Raw genomic sequence first — 19,043 nt, 5'->3', positions numbered from 1 at the left:
TTGAGTTTGTGTTCTTGTCCCTTAAGTTTATGACAGCAATCCACCATAAATATTGGATGCACAAGTCTTCCTACATCAGAAATAGGAGATTGATTACACCTTTATATGCTTGATGCTCTATTTACAGTTGTATTTTATTGAGCAGATAGAATCATTAATCAGGGCTCAGATTTAATTTAGTTATACAATAATATGCCAATAATTCTTTAGCATATTGCATCCAGTGATGATACAAATGTGAGAATTATGTCAACCTGCTTTTGGAAGTTTATACAATAACTCCAAAAAAGGTCCAAATCAGCTATTTTTTAATTGGCTTACCCAATCAACAAAGCTACATCCTTTTAATCAGCAATTTTATAACAATGATAGGCCTACTTCATGTTTTACCATGGCGTTAATAGTTGTTTTGCCAAAATGGGTGATGGTTAATGCTGTTTACAAGTCAAGGTCACAATATAAACACACTTGAAAACACCTTCACTCAACCACACCATGCAACTGTTTTTAAAGGTTTAATAATGTAAATAATTAATTTCAAGAGGAATGTGTGTCTGGCTATTATCTGTTTTATTTTATTAGTCCTCATTAATGGAAAAGTAAATTAAAAAGTAATCAACTTTGCATCAAAAGTGACAAAAATTTTTCAGTTCTGACACGCCAACGTCACAACATATGTGCAAGAACAAACAACAAAGACAGCACTGTTTCAATTCAAATGAATCGGTACAGATCAACTTCAAAGAGTTAGAGGATGAAAATGCCCACACGTGTACAGAAAATACCTAGAGAAACCTAGAGAAATATTGGAGGGTGATAAATGTAAGATACCATTGAAAATGACATTTTGCAACTTTCAATAGAAAAATAAAATTGTATATTGGCTTTTTACTTTCTCTCCCTATACGTAGTATATGGAACTACCAAACAACGATACACAAGGTTTACCATATCTGATGTTATGTTGAAGGTTGTATCGAATGTTGCTTTCCCAACGTAGTTTGTTTAGGTGTTTTAATGAGTGTTGAGCTGTTGGCTTACTTGTATAGCTGATGTGTAATCTTCAAGATAAAAATAATTTTTTAAACTTTTATTTGCCAATTAATTAGTTCAGGCATTACTTTTTACACCTGAAACATTGAAGTTGCCTCGACCCTTGAGAGGTGGCTTCACATAGTTACCCTTAATTGTGTGCTTGTATTAAAAGAAAAAAAAACTTCAAGACTTGAAACTTAATAGTGGAAAGTAGTAAAAAATGCTTTAAAGATTGTTTTTATATAAGCCTATCGATCTTCGAGTTGGGTCTATTTGATTGTTTTCTCATAGCTATGTAAGAATGAAGGACATCACACTACTATCAATATTAGCAGCGTAAATTAACAAATAAAGAGAAATTCAATTTCCTATTTAGATAATGCTGGACAAGAACGCATGCAATGATGAAGATGATAGTAGCGTTGAATTTCTGCAATACTTTAACATATTCAGGGCCTAATTATTTTGTAGGTTGGATTGTATTTAATAAGCCTAGAAAAAAATAGCTATCGATTGGGAATAAATGTTAATACTACCTACTATGATTTGAAAAAGAAAGGGTAAAAAAAAAATACAATAAGGGAATTCCACAACAAACTTAAGTAGAAAGAAAAAATTTATTTAGAGCTTTCTCCGATTTGGTTTGTACTGAACATTGAAATATGAATCATATTTATATTTAATTTGTTTTTCTCATACAACATTTACAAGCAAATTTATACCAGCGGTTTTATGCTTTGGAAAATTTGGATTTTCAACTGCTTTTCTCAACTACATACACTAATGAGAATGTGAATTGAAATAACAAACTGTACATGATACTACGTTATATTTACATGTGTTATAAATGCACCTTTAAGTCAAGTTGTAGATAAAACAAAATTAAATACGAAAAATTCAAATAAATAAATTTATATATATATATAATTAAAAGTAGAACGCCAGGCGATAAGGGTGAGCTTGTAGACTTTTAAAGCTTGGAACTTTTAACTTGATTTACTAAAAACATAACCAACAAATTGCAAAAGAACAACACAGGTTAAATAACAAAAAATAATAGGGACGATAATACACAGTAATATTCTAAAGCGATACATCAAAATATGAATATAAAACTAAGGTGTAAATTCACAGGATTAAGAATAACTTAAAAGAACAAAATGATCAAGCACAAATACATAGTTATTATATTTCACAAGTCTCCTCAACATACATCTCTTTCCAAGTTTAAACGTCAAAAACATACAATATATTTAAATATCGATAATAACAAATATGCGAAAGGAAAATGTACAACATTCGTTATATCCTAACAAATTTTAGATTGAAGATTCTGTTGAAGAGACAAAATGTACATCAGCCGACACTCGCGTATCAGACCATTTGCCGGAATGTTGTTATATATATATTATTCAAAAGTTTTCTGTCCTACACTAGGATAATCTTTTAGAAATCTTTGCAGAAAAATTCCCCCGCCCCCCTCGGATTACTGTTCTTAGCTGCGAATTTTCCCCCACAGCACGATGCAACAAATTAAAAACCCAACGTAAAGTCTGGATCGCGCGTCTCATACTTCTTTCTGTAGGGTGGGGGCTCGACGCGCCACAGTCGAGTTTGCGACCTCGTTTGTCCATTTAATCACACGCTCACTAACGACTGGCGTTCTTGAGTTGGTTAGACAGCCAATCAAGGCCTTCGTACAGACCGTCTCCACTAGTTGCACATGTAGCCTGAATGTACCAGTTGCGGTTGCGTAGTGAGTGCAGCCCCAACTTGTCTGTGATCTCTGCAGCGTTCATTGCGTTTGGCAGATCCTGCAATCAACAACACAGATGTATACAGTTAACTCAAGAACAGCTAAAATTTAAGAATCACATTCAGTATAATCAGCAACAGAAAGAGAGTAGGATAAGAAGATAACACTTATCATTCATTTCCTGGCACAAAACTGCACAGCTTCAAAACATTAGTTACAAAATAGCAACTTTACAGTAAATGTGCCTAAACCAACAAAGTTTACAATTTACGTTGTTCTGAAGAAAATAATTTACAAAAAAGGAAACCGGTAGGTGCAATTATATTTTAGAGAAAAAATGCAATAATAATGGAGCCCTAACATTATTTTGAGCATTGTGGTGTGATAACAGACTAATAATTTCAAGTATACTGAAAAGATGATAAAATTTTATTGGATTTATAATACCTTCTAACCAAGGCAAACGATAAAATTGAATTACTCTACAAGTAGGCTGATACACAGTGGCCTGTAGACCACAAAAGGTCTGTATGGTAAATTACAATGCATCAACATTTGGCTTCACAATTTAATATCAATACCTTAAAGGAAATTTATATTTACTTAAGTTTAACTGTGTTACAAACAAGTATAATAAAGCTAGTAAACATAAACCAATAACAAATAACAATTTATATTCCAAATTCAAATTGAGGTGATTAATACGTTATCATGAAACTCAAGACCTCTCATTCAGGAGTGAGCGGTAAGGAATATGTTTAGGCTAATGGAAATGTATTGTAAACTGAAAGAAATACAGACATCCAATGGCAAAAATGACTAGCATTCATGCAGGATTAACAGGATTCACAAGTATTTACCTGCTTGTTGGCAAAAATTAGAAGTACAGCATCCCTAAGTTCATCTTCAGCTAACATTCTCATTAGTTCTTCCCGTGCCTCTCCGATACGTTCCCTGTCATTGCTATCAACTACAAAGATCAGACCCTGCAACAAAATCATCACAAATTTTAACTTAAATTAAATGCCTAAAAATTAAAATAATAAAATCAATGTAATTTTGGTATAGTACCATAGCTGCAGCATGTTGTCAAAGCTTTTTTAGTTAAAAAAGTTGGATTTTCCCATGTTATTTTCTAAAAAAAGTTTTTCCGTATTAGCTAGCTTGTGTCAAGGTTAAATAATGTGAAACTAATTGTGGAATATCAAATTAATTATATTACAAAATGTGTTGAGTGCTGGTAACTGACATGAACTCTTTTCTTGGGAAGTGTAGTTGTGTTTGTGTCTATTCATCGATTTCCTCCACAATGTTTTTCTTCCAAAAACTGTTACTATGTGATATATATGTATATTTTTTTGTATAGCTAAACATGGGTTTGGATTATATAGGATAGAAGCTAATACCTACACTTGAATCAAAGTTTACTTGTGGCAATTTGTAAGCCTGTTAAATACAAAATATCATGAGCAATATACTAGCAAATATTTACGGTATGGATGGTAATGACAAATAAATGAGTCAAGCGAGTGGTTTGATGAATCATTACTCTAGAGGAACTATCTCAGAACCAATGTTTAAACTAATTAAAAATCCGTTAGCACAGACTGAGATACTCTAGAGAGCAGAAGAAAATTGTCAAAAAAATAAATATTCAACTGAATTGCAAACTAGTAATAGACCATTGAAGTAGGCCTAAAATAGTATTAGATATACATAGAAATTAAAATAAGGAGCTACAAAATGGAATTTAATACAAATTAAGATGCACAACGTCTGTGATTAGGAAAGTACAAACCTGTGTGTTTTGGAAATAGTGCCGCCATAACGGCCTAATTTTGTCCTGACCACCAACATCCCATACTGTAAAGCTAATGTTCTTGTATTCTACAGTCTCCACGTTAAATCCTGAAAATTATGACACATGTTGTTTATTTAAATCCTGAAAAGTTTGAGACATGTTGTTTACAAGTTTGTAATGTAACTTTTTAGGTAACTAGGATAAAGAAACTCAATAGGTATTCAAATGCTAAAAAATTTATTCTCCATTTTTTTAGATTGCAGAAAACAAAAAAAAACCAGACCTGCTTAAAACTAATTAGACCAAAAATTTGCTATTCCTAGGCCTATTGAATTAAGGACAAAAATTAGCACAATGAGCGACGGGAACGTGGCTGTGCTCGACGAGACGCAGAAGTGATGAGAAACGGAAGCGATTAAAGAGTCTGGACTATATTTTATAACATCTATGATGATGTCCCGCGGTCGAGGCAAAATCCATGATGATTTCATGCAACCGTAACAACATCCGTCAATATTTCTCACGAGTTGGACAACTGTGATCACCTTCTGTAGTCATGTCAAACCCACTGGTGATCATTACTTGCAATCGCAAATTCCGTGATAATTTCTTGCGATCAAGGCAACCGATGTGTCTTCCAATCGAGGCAACATCCGTTTATCTTCCAAACGATCATGTTAACACCTTTGATTGATTCTCACTATCGTAGTAAAAAATGTGCTAATAATCCACAATCGTAAAAACACTTGCTATGATTTCACACGATCGTGGTACAACTACGATTGTCTCCAGCGGTAATTTCAACTATCTCTTTTGCGATCGTGGCCACATTTTGTAATCATCTTGACACCAAACAGCGAAATTTTTGGCGATTTCCTGTGATCTCGGAAATGTCTATAATCACGACAGTTTTCCGCAGTTGTGATTTTCAACTAGGCTACGCATAAGGAAAAATTGGTGGAATTTTTGGATTTCATTCGAACAATTTAAGTTTCCCGGCTGTCTAAATTCACACAATTCCTGATTTTCCAGGTTGGGTGGACACACTGTAACCTACAATACTCGTTTTATGCTGTTGCCCATGTTTTTCTCGGCGCCGGGACATTTTGTAACCCTATTAAATATTACAGTAGGCTACAGCCAATCATGATTTTTTTCAAATAAACTGAAACATTTTGAGGTTACTAAGTTTTCAGTACTAAACTTTTCGACAACCGACAATACATGAAAACGGTTCCATTGATTTCACAAACAGTACTGTACCTACCTACCAATTCTAACTGTGGGGGGATGAGACATACTGCTTTAGGCCTATATACCTTCAATATCAGATATTTTGGGACTCATATTATCCTTAACTACAACAAAATACCACGGCTGCCAACAGTGACAGGGAAATAAATATTCGGACCCACGATTTACCATTTTGGTCTGGGGTAAAATGTTAGGTAGTGATTTTTTTACCTTTTCTGAATGGAAATTAATTTAACTAATTGTTATCATGTTATACCTTGTTAGTGTATGAAATAATTAATAGGTAGGGCCTAACTATTTAAATTATTCACTTAGGTAATTTTTTTATTGTTTTACAGTAAAAAAAAAAAAAACAGTTGGATAGATTTATAATTGGTTCTGAGGGCAGTGAGCAACAGGACAAATAACACACATTTGGTTAGTTTTCTATAACATTTTTTTCACGCATTATCATTCATATGTACAAGCCTAACTTAAATATAATATTAAGGTAAAATTTTATCTAAATTAGTTGCCAAAATAAAATTATTCCTTAGTTCCTGATTATGGCACTGGGACTTGTTGTAGGCCAAGTTACCTAAGAAAAAACCGATCTAATTCTGAGCTAGAAGTTAATCAAAAATCACACAATAATCATCTGAAGATTATTAACGTCCTTAATTCAACTAACTCAGTTACGGTACTTATCGTCTTAATATATCGTCATAGAATAAATATTTGGAAAATATAATATCTGGGGATATATTTGCTGATGAATAATTCTCAGAGCCTAACTTGCACAGATGAAACAAAATGTTGTTTAATGGAAATATTAGTCCCAATTCAGTAATTCAATGATTTTGCCATCAATGAACGAAAAGCTACCGTAACTAAACTAAATCATTAATTATTGTAATACTCTAGAATACTACATTTACAGACAGTTTTTACTTTCACTCTACAGGTACGACAAACAAATTTAAATAGACCTTCTTAACTCAAATAACATATATTTCATCATTTAGACTTACCAATAGTAGGAATTGTCGTAACAATTTCTCCTAGTTTCAATTTGTATAGGATTGTTGTTTTACCAGCGGCATCCAACCCCACCATCAATATCCTCATTTCCTTCTTGCCGAAGAGGCCTTTGAAGAGGTTTGCAAACATATTCCCCATCTTGAACTGTGTTATTTATCCTGTAAAATACAGATTTGTGTTAAGTTAAAGACTTAAGGTTTTTAAAACTTACCACAAATCATAACATTTCTTACCTTCTTTACACTGCTTGTCTTTAAATTTAGACGTAACAGGTCTACACATTATTCTATAAACCTTATCCGCTCAAGTGTTCATCCATGTATATTGCAATTAGCCAAAGAGGCCAGTTAAACTGAGTTTGTTAAGTTTGCAGACAATTTTTAACCACAACAAAACAATGTCGGCAAGTTACACAAATTGCATTTCCCAAGGGGTGTCAGAGAAGACATTAGGCCTACGTCTACAAATTATTTTAAAAGATAGTGGAAATCGTGGCATTTAGAAGGGTCTGTTATTTAAAACGTTTTTGTGATAGCCTAAATGTAATTTACCTGAAGTTATTATTTAAGACATATGTTAAACTACACGTATAGGCTACACTATATATATTAAATCATTGAAAAATAGATACCTAGGCCTACTGATGTTATCATTTTAGGCCTAACTAACTTAAGTGGCCTTAAGGGTAAATTTAATGGCACACTAGACTAATCACCACAAACGCTTCAAGGATTACTTTCAAGTGGTACTTTCCTGTTGAAGGGAACATTCATTATCAATAATTTTTCTATATAACAAAAGTTTACTTTTTTATACGATAGGCCTATAGGATATTAACGGATTAAAACATTTCATCTGACAAATTCAATACCGGTAGCTATTGTTCAGTAAGTATCAACATGAACAATTAGAAAAAATATTGAAATGAAACTGTTCTAAACTAACCAAACTTGCTGTAAGTTCACTATTTCAAAATTCCGTTAGATTATGATAACATAATGATAATTTATTTGCGGGTGTAGCCTAACATATAAACTTGTAAAAATCACATGTACAGGTGCTTTGTCTTGATTTCTTAAAAATTGTTATTATGAGTGTGACGGTCAGGCAGTTATTAACCATAGCCTATATTTTTTTCCACATGAGTACTTAGCCTAATTTCTAAAACGTAAAGTAGAAAACAAAAATATTGACATATCGAAAAAAAAATCATTGATAATAATGAATGGGTACTTTCTCAAAATTACCAAGACACCTCAACTCGTAGTTAACCCTCTAGGTGCCAATCGACGTAATTACGGCAACTTGACAGGCCTACGGTTTCAGTTGATATAATCCCACAAGATCGAACAAACCCGGTCATCGGGCATACTATCGTGTTCAGGAGATTCTGGGCTTCATGTTGAAGAGTATAAAAGTCGGCCGTTTCCCGAACTTTTTTCTTGTTCTGAGATAGTTTTCCCATATGTCATTGTTTGTTTATGTTGCTAGGGAACGAGTGTTTACGTTGTACTGTTGTTGTGTGTCGTGATTTTTAGAGTTATTATAAAGAAAAACAGGGAGAAACTAATATATTTTCTTTTTCCTTATTACATTTAGAACAAAATGTATATCTCAGTTTTTGTAAATATAGGCTAGCGATTTTTAATTTTTTACATTTGAGGTTATGTAAAAAAATTGAAACTTTTTTGGAACATCTGGATCCAAACCACCAACAAAATGCTTTTATACAAGGTAAGACACAAATATCATACATTTTTATATAGACAATTTTATTTGTTTTAAGAAAATATACAATGTTATCTAAGTTGGTATGTCATCATTTAGATTTTTTATTAATTTTTTAATCAAACTCCACAAAAGTCTCGAAAATTGAGTGACATTTACAGGTGTTCAATGCGGCACCTAGAGGGTTATGTAGGTAAGTTTAGGCCTAATCGTAGAAACCATCCCAGAGAACAACAACAAATGTTTATTTTGCCTCAGTGTCAAAATTGAGGATGAGACCACATCAGTGAATGTTAAGTTAGGCTATGCCTAGCTTTAATGTCAGGATGGATGTTTAAGACTTTTAAATTAGCCTAAGTGATAAGTAACTTACTTTGGTATTTTACGGAGGCCACATATTTTACAGCGCGCTGCGGCGATTATGTTAGGTTGGGTTATTATAAATATTTTTGTATGACTTTTTCTTTGTTTCATTATGAATCGAATGATACCAGATGAGTCATACTTTCTAATTATGATAACCCAACCCCCAACCTAACACCACTGCAGCGCGCTGTTTAAGTGTGGCCTCCATAAAATACCAAATTCCAATTACTTACTTACCAATAACCTGACAGTAGTTGACTTAAATTAAAGTAGGGTGGTCATATCGTAACATAGGCGCATTATAAAAGGAAATAAAAAGTGATAGGTCTCCGAGGGTCTACTAGATGAATCCAATGTTGGAGGTCAGGTCTACAAAAAGCAGTTTCCAGCATTTTCTGGAGCGCCGCATCATTATGAAGATTATTTGACCCTCTCTTTTTAAAAGTTTACCCTAACTTAAAAAACATTTTTTAATTTTGATATTCGTTAATTTACACCAGAGGCATTTGTTTAAGCTATAGCGAATTTCCCTATAGGGAAGTAGCTATTACCCTAGGTGGCACGGTAAGACCTAGGCCCGGGACCGATTTACTTTTGTAGGCTATTTTGATTTTCCCCAGAGGCCAAAAACACCATTCGTTCAATTTTAGCGAATTTCCCATATAGGGAATAAGCTATTACCGTAGTACTCATGGTAAGACCTGGACGCGGGACCGATTTTTTTTTTCGTTTTGAGGTCCCTAGAGGCCAAAAACACCATTCGTTCAAATTCATATATATATATATATTTATATATATATATATATATATATATGTGTCCGTCAGCACGATAACTCGAGCAAAAATGATCCGATTTTGATGAAATTTGGTAAAAACGTGTAAACGTACGTTTATTCGAACGAGTTCGCGATCCAGCATGATCGGACCATGGGAACGGGGGTTTACGGGGGGTTTTATGGGGTAAAAATAGGTTTTTCCCATTTTTGACCCAAAAAACATAAAATTTAGCAATTTCTTTCCAAACCATTTTGTAGAGCTTAAAAAAACAAATAATTTAGTATCTTGAAGCGTTATTATGCGCCTAATGGTTACGGAGAAAATTCCAAAAAATTGTAAATTTAAAATTCCCATGTTATTCTTATGGAGAATAAGTAAACTGTTGTAGTTTGCTTGTTTGTGAACATATTTTGATCAAATTTGGAAAATGTTTTTATTTTTTACTAACTATTCACATTTTACAAAAAAAAAAAAAACAGTTTTACCCTCCCTGATGCAGCAAACCTAAGTACTTGTTAAACTAATTCTATTTAAATCAAGAATAAATGTTATATTTTTAAGTAGACATTTCAGTGTAAATCCAATCAGTCAAATGGAAATTCGCTTAGTCTGCAGGTTTGCTGCGGCGGGGGTATTTCATACATTTGTATATTTAAAGTGCCTAACCCTCATTCACTGTATCAAGAGCTTCAATTACGAAATTGCTTTAACTTAAGTTAAGGTTAGGCCCACATTTGAACTGGTTTTACAGTAGGCCTAGAACTTAACTAGGTCTAGGCCTACATTAAACCTGATTTTTTAGCCTATTCCTGAACTTTCCTGCATAGAACTAAGTTAGGTACCTGCACTAGGCCTATATCTCCTACTGTGTCTAAAGACGAAATAAAATATACTTAAGTAACTAAATCCTCAGGCTCCCATCCTCAGTGGATTACCGAAGATTCACAAACCCAACACGCAAAAATTAGGCCATTAGTAAATTATAGACCATCTCCCACTTTTACAAAATTGCTAAAAAGCTTGAAAACTTAATCAGAAAAGAAACTGCTTTAAAGAATGACCATAGTGTAAAAAACACTGTAGATTTAGTCAACAAAATAATCAAAAATAAAATTAAAAGGCCCTTATATAGGCCTATTAGCCTAGCATACTTTGTGTAATGAACTTGTTCACAAATGTGCCCATTAGTGAGACCATTGACCCTATTGAAATCTAATTTGGAGAAAAATTTGTCTTTATCAAATGAAGCCAAACAAGAATTACATTTAGTCAACCTAACCAGATGCGTCCTTCAACAAAACTATGTTACGTTTGAAAACAAACAATCTACAGCATGAAGGTTTAACCATGGGTTCACCCCTATCCAGCATTCTCTAAGAACTGTTCTTAAACCACATTGAAAATAAATTCTTGTGGTCAGACTCCAACCGCCACAAAAACAAAATAATACATTACCTACAGTCGATATGTGGATGACACATTCATTATATTCAACAGAAATGAAAGACAAATCACGTTACTAAAATCTTATCTGAACAGTGTCCACCGAAAATTAAAATTCACCCTCGAAACTGAGATAAAAACGTCCTTAATTTTTTTGGGCGTCACAATTACACGAACCGACCAGAAATAAGTCTCTGCAGAATACGGAGTTGTAAGTTACTTCACAACACACTGAGGAAAGAAATGGCGAAACATAAAGTATAAGTCTCATATAAAACACCTAACAAACTCTCTTTTCTCCTCGGGGAAAGAAAAAAGAAGACACTTGATAAAGTAGACAAAAACAGCATGGGTGTTTATAATAAAATTAAATGTGACGATTGTCCGAGTTTTTATCAGACAAACTGTTCAAAGAACATCATAAACCAAGGAGAAACTCCTTGGTGATTAGCAAGGCAAACATTAATTCAAACAATACTTAACTACACCGACAAACACAATAATTTAGAAATCATGCCTCTATACAATATAGGCAGTAATTATTCCGTATAGGTACCTCCAAACAAATTTTTAATTTTGATATCTTACTTTATAGTTTTTTTACCTACTGAATCCAAATATACCATTATTTTTCACAGCTGATGAATATTTCTCAAGATATCGCTGTAATAATATACAACATTACAATAAACAAGGTAGGATGGATGACATTTACAAGTGGAATGAACTATGGGTTAAGTAAACCAACAGCTGATTGTTTTCAATCATAGTCAAGCCAATGGAAGTGACAACTTTAATTAGCTAACTCTGATTCTGCAATATGAAAAATCACCTGATTTAGTTACACTTTTGGCTGCACTTTACTTGACGTCCTACACTCATTCGAATGAAAATATCGATCAATATATCGATTAATCGATTGCTTCATTCGATATATCGTTTGGTCAGTTAGGTAAGGTTAACCTAACCTAACTAACCAAACGATATATCGAATGAAACAATCAAATGAAAATACATTGAATCGTAAAAACAATCGAATGAGTGTAGGACGTCAAGTAAAGTGCAGCCACACTTTTCACTTTCTAAGACCAATAAGTTATTAATGTATTATTGTTACCAGTATTTTATCCTTATTAATACATTATTGATTTATATTTCGCCGTTTAGAAATCAGGGGTGCCCACAAGGGGGGGCTGTGACGCAGACTGCGTCATTGAAATTCTTGGGGGGGGCTCAAAAAATTCAAATGGGGGGGGGTTGGCTAAAGCTGATTGCAACAGTGTTCAACGTGACGACAATCCAAAATATAATACGAAGTCGCCAGATAGAAAGGGGATTAATTAATAACAATAGTTATATTATTGAATTCAATTAGTTAAAATAGGATTTTAGGATAGTTTAGGATTCGTGTAGGAAGTTATTATTTAAGATTAGCAAGACGTGAGATCTAAGAGGGAGGGGACGCATGGCTCAACTGCTGTGATAGATAAAAGATAACGCGTGGTACAGACACGTCCAGCTACACCGCGACTTAGCACAGAACACTTTGTTGGCATAAAGCTCGTTAAAATACAATCAAGTAGCATAGGCTACAATACTTTACACTATTGTGTAGATACTAGATTACCTGAGTTAATAGTGAGAGGGGGGGGGGTAATGAAAAAATACGGTTAATCCAATATATTATAAAAACATATGACAAACTCATTAAAACGCTGTAAACAGCCATTAACGTCACGATTATCATTTTTATAAACAAAATTCAATATTGCACAATCATTATTATTGTGCAATAACATTATTATTGTAAATTTCAAATCATTTATCTTGGTTCAGTTGTACAAACGGTACAAACAGCAACGTTTAAAATTATAGCTAACTCAAACTCTACTAATCACCAGCCAAACATTGCATTGCTATAAATAACGTAAATATTAAAGGAACCTTTAGAAAGTGTTATAAGGTACTGCTCATGATAGACAGATAGGCTACCGATAGGTGCTGTATCACAGCATAGGAATTGATAGATAAGTAATAAAAAAGTGTAAAATTACATTTAGAGATAATTAAAACACTCTTAAAAAAGAATGTAACGAGAACAATCTTGTTATTCTTTTTCTTTGTTCTTTAATAGGTTTCTCTTCAATTCATACACAAATTCAACAAGTTGCCATATTTAGGCCTACTCATTGGCCAATCACAGCCTTATTTAAGTTACCATGGATACTAATCACTCAATCACAGTTTACTAAGCATTATATCGTCATCATTCCCCAGCTGTTGTATCTGAAATCTGTTGTAACATAGCGCACAGCAGACAGAAGTGTAAAACGGAGCAGACGATTGTTGGCGCAAGCGTTGTTTCCATTTCATTTTCATCAAAGGAGCTGTGAGCTGTGATGTTTCTAAAGGGAGGGAGAGGGGATCGTTATATCGAGAAAAGACGCTGACAATTCGTTAAGCAGAGGTTACGAACGCTATATGGATATTATGGCAATAAAAAATTCCTTAAATTGAGGTGACTTATACAACTCTAATTTTATTTATATAGAAAGATAAGTTTTCCAGTCCTGTACAACACTGATTCACGGTCTTTTCCCTGTAATCAAAATTCAAGTACAACTTGATACACACAGAATCTACGGTTCCCGATCTGGATGATGGCTAGTTATTTAATTTAATTTACAGTTACATATTAGTAGGTACCCGTGATAAATCAAACCCGTTATGTAAGCCAAAGCCAACAAAGTCCCTTATACAAGTCCCTTGTCCGTCAGCTACTTGTGTATGCTTCGGTTGTATGGTCCCCATACCAACTCGGCCTCACAGATCAGCTAGAGTCAGTCCAAAGACGATTCATCAGGTTCCTGGGACGCCGAGAGGGGTTCAACTACTTAGAAGTCCCCATTGACGTCATCTCAGAATCCTACGGGCTGCAGCCATTATCATGTAGAAGACGAGTAGCAGATGTGTCCCTCAACAGCAAGGTAGTTTGTCCTTACCTCCTGGAGAAGATGAATTTCAGAGTGCCCACCATCAGGACTAGGGAGCAGCGTTTATTTGAGCTGGAGCATGCAGGTAGAAGTTAGGCCTACCTCCAGAACAGCCCTATCCCAAGGCTCATGCGTTCCGGCAACTACGTCTCGGCTTCAGTGGACCTCTTTCATGACAGCCTAGCAGCCGTCAGGCGTTCTGCGGCCGCATCCTGGTCCCCTGCCAATGAAACTTAGTGTCTCCCGTTGTTATGTTATTCGTAATTTGCTATCTTTTTCGTTTTCTGTAAATTTAATCATGTTTGAGTTATGTTATCGTTTGTTTAATACTGTTTTGTTGGATCAAATATTTACTATTGTTATTGCTTTTTCATATTCTATTTCGACTTCATTGTTATATTAAAGCTTTCCTAGCCAAAGATTTACCTTGCTTTTGCTGATCGATTGTTAACTGTATTGCCATTGCCAGTCCAAATTCTTACCTTTGTTATTGCTTTTTCACAATCATTTTGTACTTCATTGTTAATTATTGCTTTCCTAGCCATGATTATATTTCTTGTTACCAATGTTGCTCTGATCCTGCCATAGATTTAAGTTTGTTGTTATGTTTTCTGTTAAATGCATGTTGTACCACATAGGCTTCTTGTACCCTCATTGTAAATTGGTGATATATGCCGTTGGAATAAATAAATAATAAATAAATAAAGCCACACACGGTTATTAATCTCACTTGGTTTTGGATTTGCTTACTAACGTGATCGTAAATGGTTACAAACGTGATCGGAAATGGTTGGGGCCTACACAGTATTCGTAAACAACATTTATGTAAACATATAAGTGACAGCTAGGAAAAGGAATCTTTATCATAACAGCTGTTCGTAACTTCATATATGACGTGTTCTCTTAACAGATTATTAGCATTTCATAAATTAATGACGTATGTAGTAAACATGGAGAAAATAAACTAGAAAAAACACACAAAATTGTGTTTTTGATCGTTCGTTGTTTTATTTCCAAAATAGTGAGGCCATATTTTAATGGCTATAAGGACTCTCTCGGCAATCCTTTGGATACAATTAAACCATTAGAATCATAATCGGTACTCTAGTTTTCTTTAGAGTAGGCTGCATAAAAATGCCTTCTGGGCCGTGACAGACGGACATAAATAGAGATAAGACATGTTTCAACTTCTTCAATGTATAAAACATAAATAACCCAAAATATGTATAATTCTGAGCAATGTACAGACAAACCTATAACTTTATTCATATCAACTGGGTTTGAATTTTAAATATCTAAAAAAATTATAAAACTTCTTTTATAGTTTTACAAATAGTACTGGGCGGGGGAATAATGTTGTGTACATCATTTATGGTGGGGGGGGGGCTGTTGCTCAATTTGGGGGGGGGGGGTGCGTCATGAGTCTAAGGGGGGTTGGGCACCCCTGTAGAAATTACATAATAAAATGGCGCTATTCTAACATAACCTAACCTAACCAAACCTCTAGAATGTAAGCAAACTCCTTTTGATGTCAGAAAAGGCATGTCAGGGTGGTAGGTCGTGCTTTATGTGAATTGGCGACTGCATTTTAAGTCCTTTGAAGGTAGGTATGTTTTTACGGTGATATCTTGAGAAATATTCATCAGCGGTGAAAAATAATGGTATATTTGGATTCAGGAGGTAAAAAACTATAAAGTAAGATATCAAAATTAAAAATTCGTTTGGAGGCACCTATACGGAATAAATACCATATAGGCAAACAAATGGATAACTTAAGGTACTGTACTATAGAAGAATTTGTGATCTGCAAAGCATCAAAACAACATCCCGACCATATATTAAATGAACAGCTGTCCATCAAATCAAACATAATTTACAATAGGCCTAGGCTACTAACTGCCATCCACATTATCAACCAAAACAAAAGAAACCAGAGCAAAGATAAGGGGAGAGAAGGGGAGGGGGTCACAACTCCCAACACGGGTCAGTCATGTTTTGTATGTGTTTCGCGATGTGTGCAAAAATGTGCTGACGACTCCATCCACGGATGAGAAGACCATAGTTTAACAACAAATTAAAGATGTGTTCGCTTAGCAGCACGAAACGGCCGTAGTTAGCCTATTTTATAGCTTAAGGATCAATTGATGCAACAAGTAAATTAAACCTTTTTGTAAATAAGTTACGTTGTCACCGAGCCAATGTGATTCCTAACTTAATCTTAAACTTAATCCTTACACGGCCACAGAGTATGTAAAACTACGCTAACTGGTTAGGCCTACAACACCTTTTAGGCCCTAACCAGAGCCTAGGCCTAGGTAGCCTATACTTAAAAAATTAACTGATAGGCCTAACTTATTGAATTATAGCTTGCCTATTCTTAAAATGCATTGATAATTTGAATTAATAACAAGTGACTGTATAGAGTAAGCATAATACAGCACTTAAGCTTACTTAGCTTATTTGACATCAAGCCTAGCTTAGGTCTACCTCCCAATAGCCAACCAGCTGCTAAAGTAATACAGTTTTCAGTTTTGTGAGATTTGTAGTTGTTGCAATGGATCTTAGTAACGTCCGTCTTATCCTATCTGCTAGTATGGACATTGTTTCTACACAAGCTATTAAAAACTAAATTAATCCTTTCTTAGCATTTTAGTCTACGCCATAGATTTGGAGCAGTAAGCCGGAGAGCCGTTGTAGAATAAGGATTGATCTCCGACTCCTCCCAAACGTTCATTTAGCTTTAAAAACCACACGATCAGAGTTAAATTTATCTTATAAGAGCCAGTTTATGACCCACATAAAACTAGTATGATGAAAGGAAACCTACCTTACCCAGACACTAGAAAGATTATCCTAGTCACTTTATTTGTTACGCCACTGATGTACAACACCGAACAAAGATGGCGGACACAAGACAGAAAAGATTCGTGGTTCGTGCCACGTATAGGGGTCGCAGTAATGACGCGATTGGATGATTCAAAGTCATGTGACCTGACGAGTCATAACAGTACAACTGCCTTTATATCTCGTCACATATTTGCTATAATTAGCTTAATTTAAAGACATACTGTATGAAGTAAAAATATGTTTTTCAATATTATTCATTATAATTTGGAATGGGGACACCCCCTATGGCATATTTTAACCCAAAAAGTCTAGGAGTGAAGGATTAATGTCGAGTGGAGTATGATGCCTTTTGTAGTTCAATAAAATAGCATTCGCGTTCATCTAAGATCAACACAAAACTGTATTTTCCGGAGTGTGAATCATGACTGTAGTCAATCAGTCAATCTCAATGTGTATGTTAATCAATGCCTTATAGCCATGAAAGACATTTAATAATTATAATTTTCCTTTTTTTTATTTCTTATTATTAAGGTACAAAATTGTAAGCCACCTGGTTAATTTTCAATGCCAGGAGAGCTAAAAGCAGCCATTTTTAGGGCCTAATATTTTTCAAAAATTTTCCCGCACCCCCTTCTGCCAGCCAGCCAAGCCCCCTGGTAATCCATACCCCCCAGACTTCCCGACAACCAACCCCTTCTCCATTTTAAAATCCTGGCTAGGTCACTGGCCAAATCTAGGTCTTCGGGTGATGACCACGTCGTTGAAAGAGTAAAACTAGAGGCCGACGTTTCAGATGCGTATAGGATCTATCCGTCTTCGGGTCGAACTAAAGTCAAAGTCCTTTATTAAGCCAGATATAAACAACTACTTTTTTCTAGCCAAGTCTTTAAACGAATAAAATTTAATTTATTATGAAATTAATTAAGTACTAAATATATAAATATATACAAATTGTTCGGTTGTGACACACAAGCCATGGTGTGTAAAAAAAGGAAAAATGGTGGTGTTTTTTCCTTCCTCAATGCACAAGCCCGTGTTGTTTAATAAAGACTACCAGCAAATTTGCGGACGCTGTAGCAGACCTTATTCATCAGCGATGGACTTAACACATTCCCTAAATTTTCCTTTGTTCTGTTCGGCTTTCAAAGGGAGAAGGAGATCATTAATAAGTTTTACTGCATTTGAAGGGGAAATTTTTCTGAAAGAAAGTGGTTGAGTGTCGTGGTATGAAAGATTGAAATTGTTGCGGATAGGATACATAATCCTATCACACCAATAGTTCAATAACCTACTATGAAATCTTATATGAAATATAGTTCGTATGAACTCTCTATGGATACTTGGAGAGCTATAAGATGATTGGGGTTTCTTCATAAATGATCATGTTTATAAAATGTAAATGGAAGGGAAAGTTAAAACTTAAATGTGATCTGAAGACTTATTTACAGGATTGGCAACGGTGAAGGGAACAAAACAGTTCGAAGAGCCTTTTTTGAAGCTTAAATATGAACTGAGTCCTTTGGCTTTCACACTTAACATTCTGGTCTTAACATTCTCACATTTCCATCCATGTATGTTTATGTTTTGGCAAGTTTGTTGTATGTAAAAGAAAACATTTCTCACTTTGAAAAGATATCTGATGTTCACAACTATTGTAAGATACTAGATCTAAAGATAATCTGTAAGGCATAAGTCACAGCCACTCAAAATAGTTTTGAGTACCAAGGTGTAAAAATGTACAATTTCTTGCCTGCATCCATCAAAAACCTGTGTGTTTCAAAATTTAAACATGTTTTAAAAACTACTCTAACCCAGGCTTGCCTGTATAAACATGAAGAGTACTTTGGTTTAGAGTTTTAGTTATTTTAGTTGCCATCTTGATTGTTTTGTTTTTCTTTTTCTTTTGACGATTATTGTCATGAACTTTGTATTTTAGTTTTAATGACAATAAAGCATTTGATTTCATTTCATTTCATATCACTATCACAATTACTATAAAACACTATCCTATATTTACACTTAT

At 34.4% G+C, this 19,043-nt stretch overlaps 1 protein-coding gene across 2 annotated transcripts; it reads right to left on the bottom strand.

Annotated features, from left to right (window-relative positions):
- Positions 1 to 2,092: 2,092 nt before the first annotated feature.
- LOC129002227 (ADP-ribosylation factor 1) lies at positions 2,093 to 17,127 on the bottom strand. Of its 2 annotated transcripts, none has more exons than XM_054429875.1 (5): positions 17,001 to 17,127; positions 6,857 to 7,024; positions 4,590 to 4,699; positions 3,652 to 3,777; positions 2,093 to 2,849 (listed from the first exon to the last, which is right to left on the bottom strand). In XM_054429875.1, the coding sequence occupies exons 2-5, from the start codon at positions 7,002 to 7,004 to the stop codon at positions 2,685 to 2,687; spliced, it is 549 nt and encodes a 182-aa protein (XP_054285850.1). In that variant the 5' UTR covers positions 7,005 to 7,024; positions 17,001 to 17,127; the 3' UTR covers positions 2,093 to 2,684. The 2 variants fall into 2 exon arrangements, with proteins under 2 accessions (XP_054285850.1, XP_054285849.1); XM_054429874.1 differs by having other exon boundaries at positions 17,006 to 17,115.
- Between the last annotated feature and the right edge of the window lie 1,916 nt (positions 17,128 to 19,043).

Source organism: Macrosteles quadrilineatus, unplaced genomic scaffold (assembly GCF_028750875.1).
Source record: "Macrosteles quadrilineatus isolate MER2022 unplaced genomic scaffold, UCM_ALF_1.0 Scaffold_9__3_contigs__length_116548681, whole genome shotgun sequence".
Taxonomy (NCBI): domain Eukaryota; kingdom Metazoa; phylum Arthropoda; class Insecta; order Hemiptera; family Cicadellidae; genus Macrosteles; species Macrosteles quadrilineatus.
Note: the sequence above shows the minus strand (reverse complement) of the source record. Positions and strands in the feature narration are given on the sequence as shown.

What these genes read in the sequence shown, in the direction of transcription:
- LOC129002227 (XM_054429875.1), bottom strand. Translation starts at nt 7,004, where the DNA reads ATGGGGAATATGTTTGCAAACCTCTTCAAAGGCCTCTTCGGCAAGAAG. An exon ending in TACGACAATTCCTACTATTG is followed by an intron (nt 4,700 to 6,856) that starts GTAAGTCTAAAT and finishes CATAATTTTCAG; the next exon opens with GATTTAACGTGGAGACTGTA. An exon ending in ACTATTTCCAAAACACACAG is followed by an intron (nt 3,778 to 4,589) that starts GTTTGTACTTTC and finishes ATTTTGTTGCAG; the next exon opens with GGTCTGATCTTTGTAGTTGA.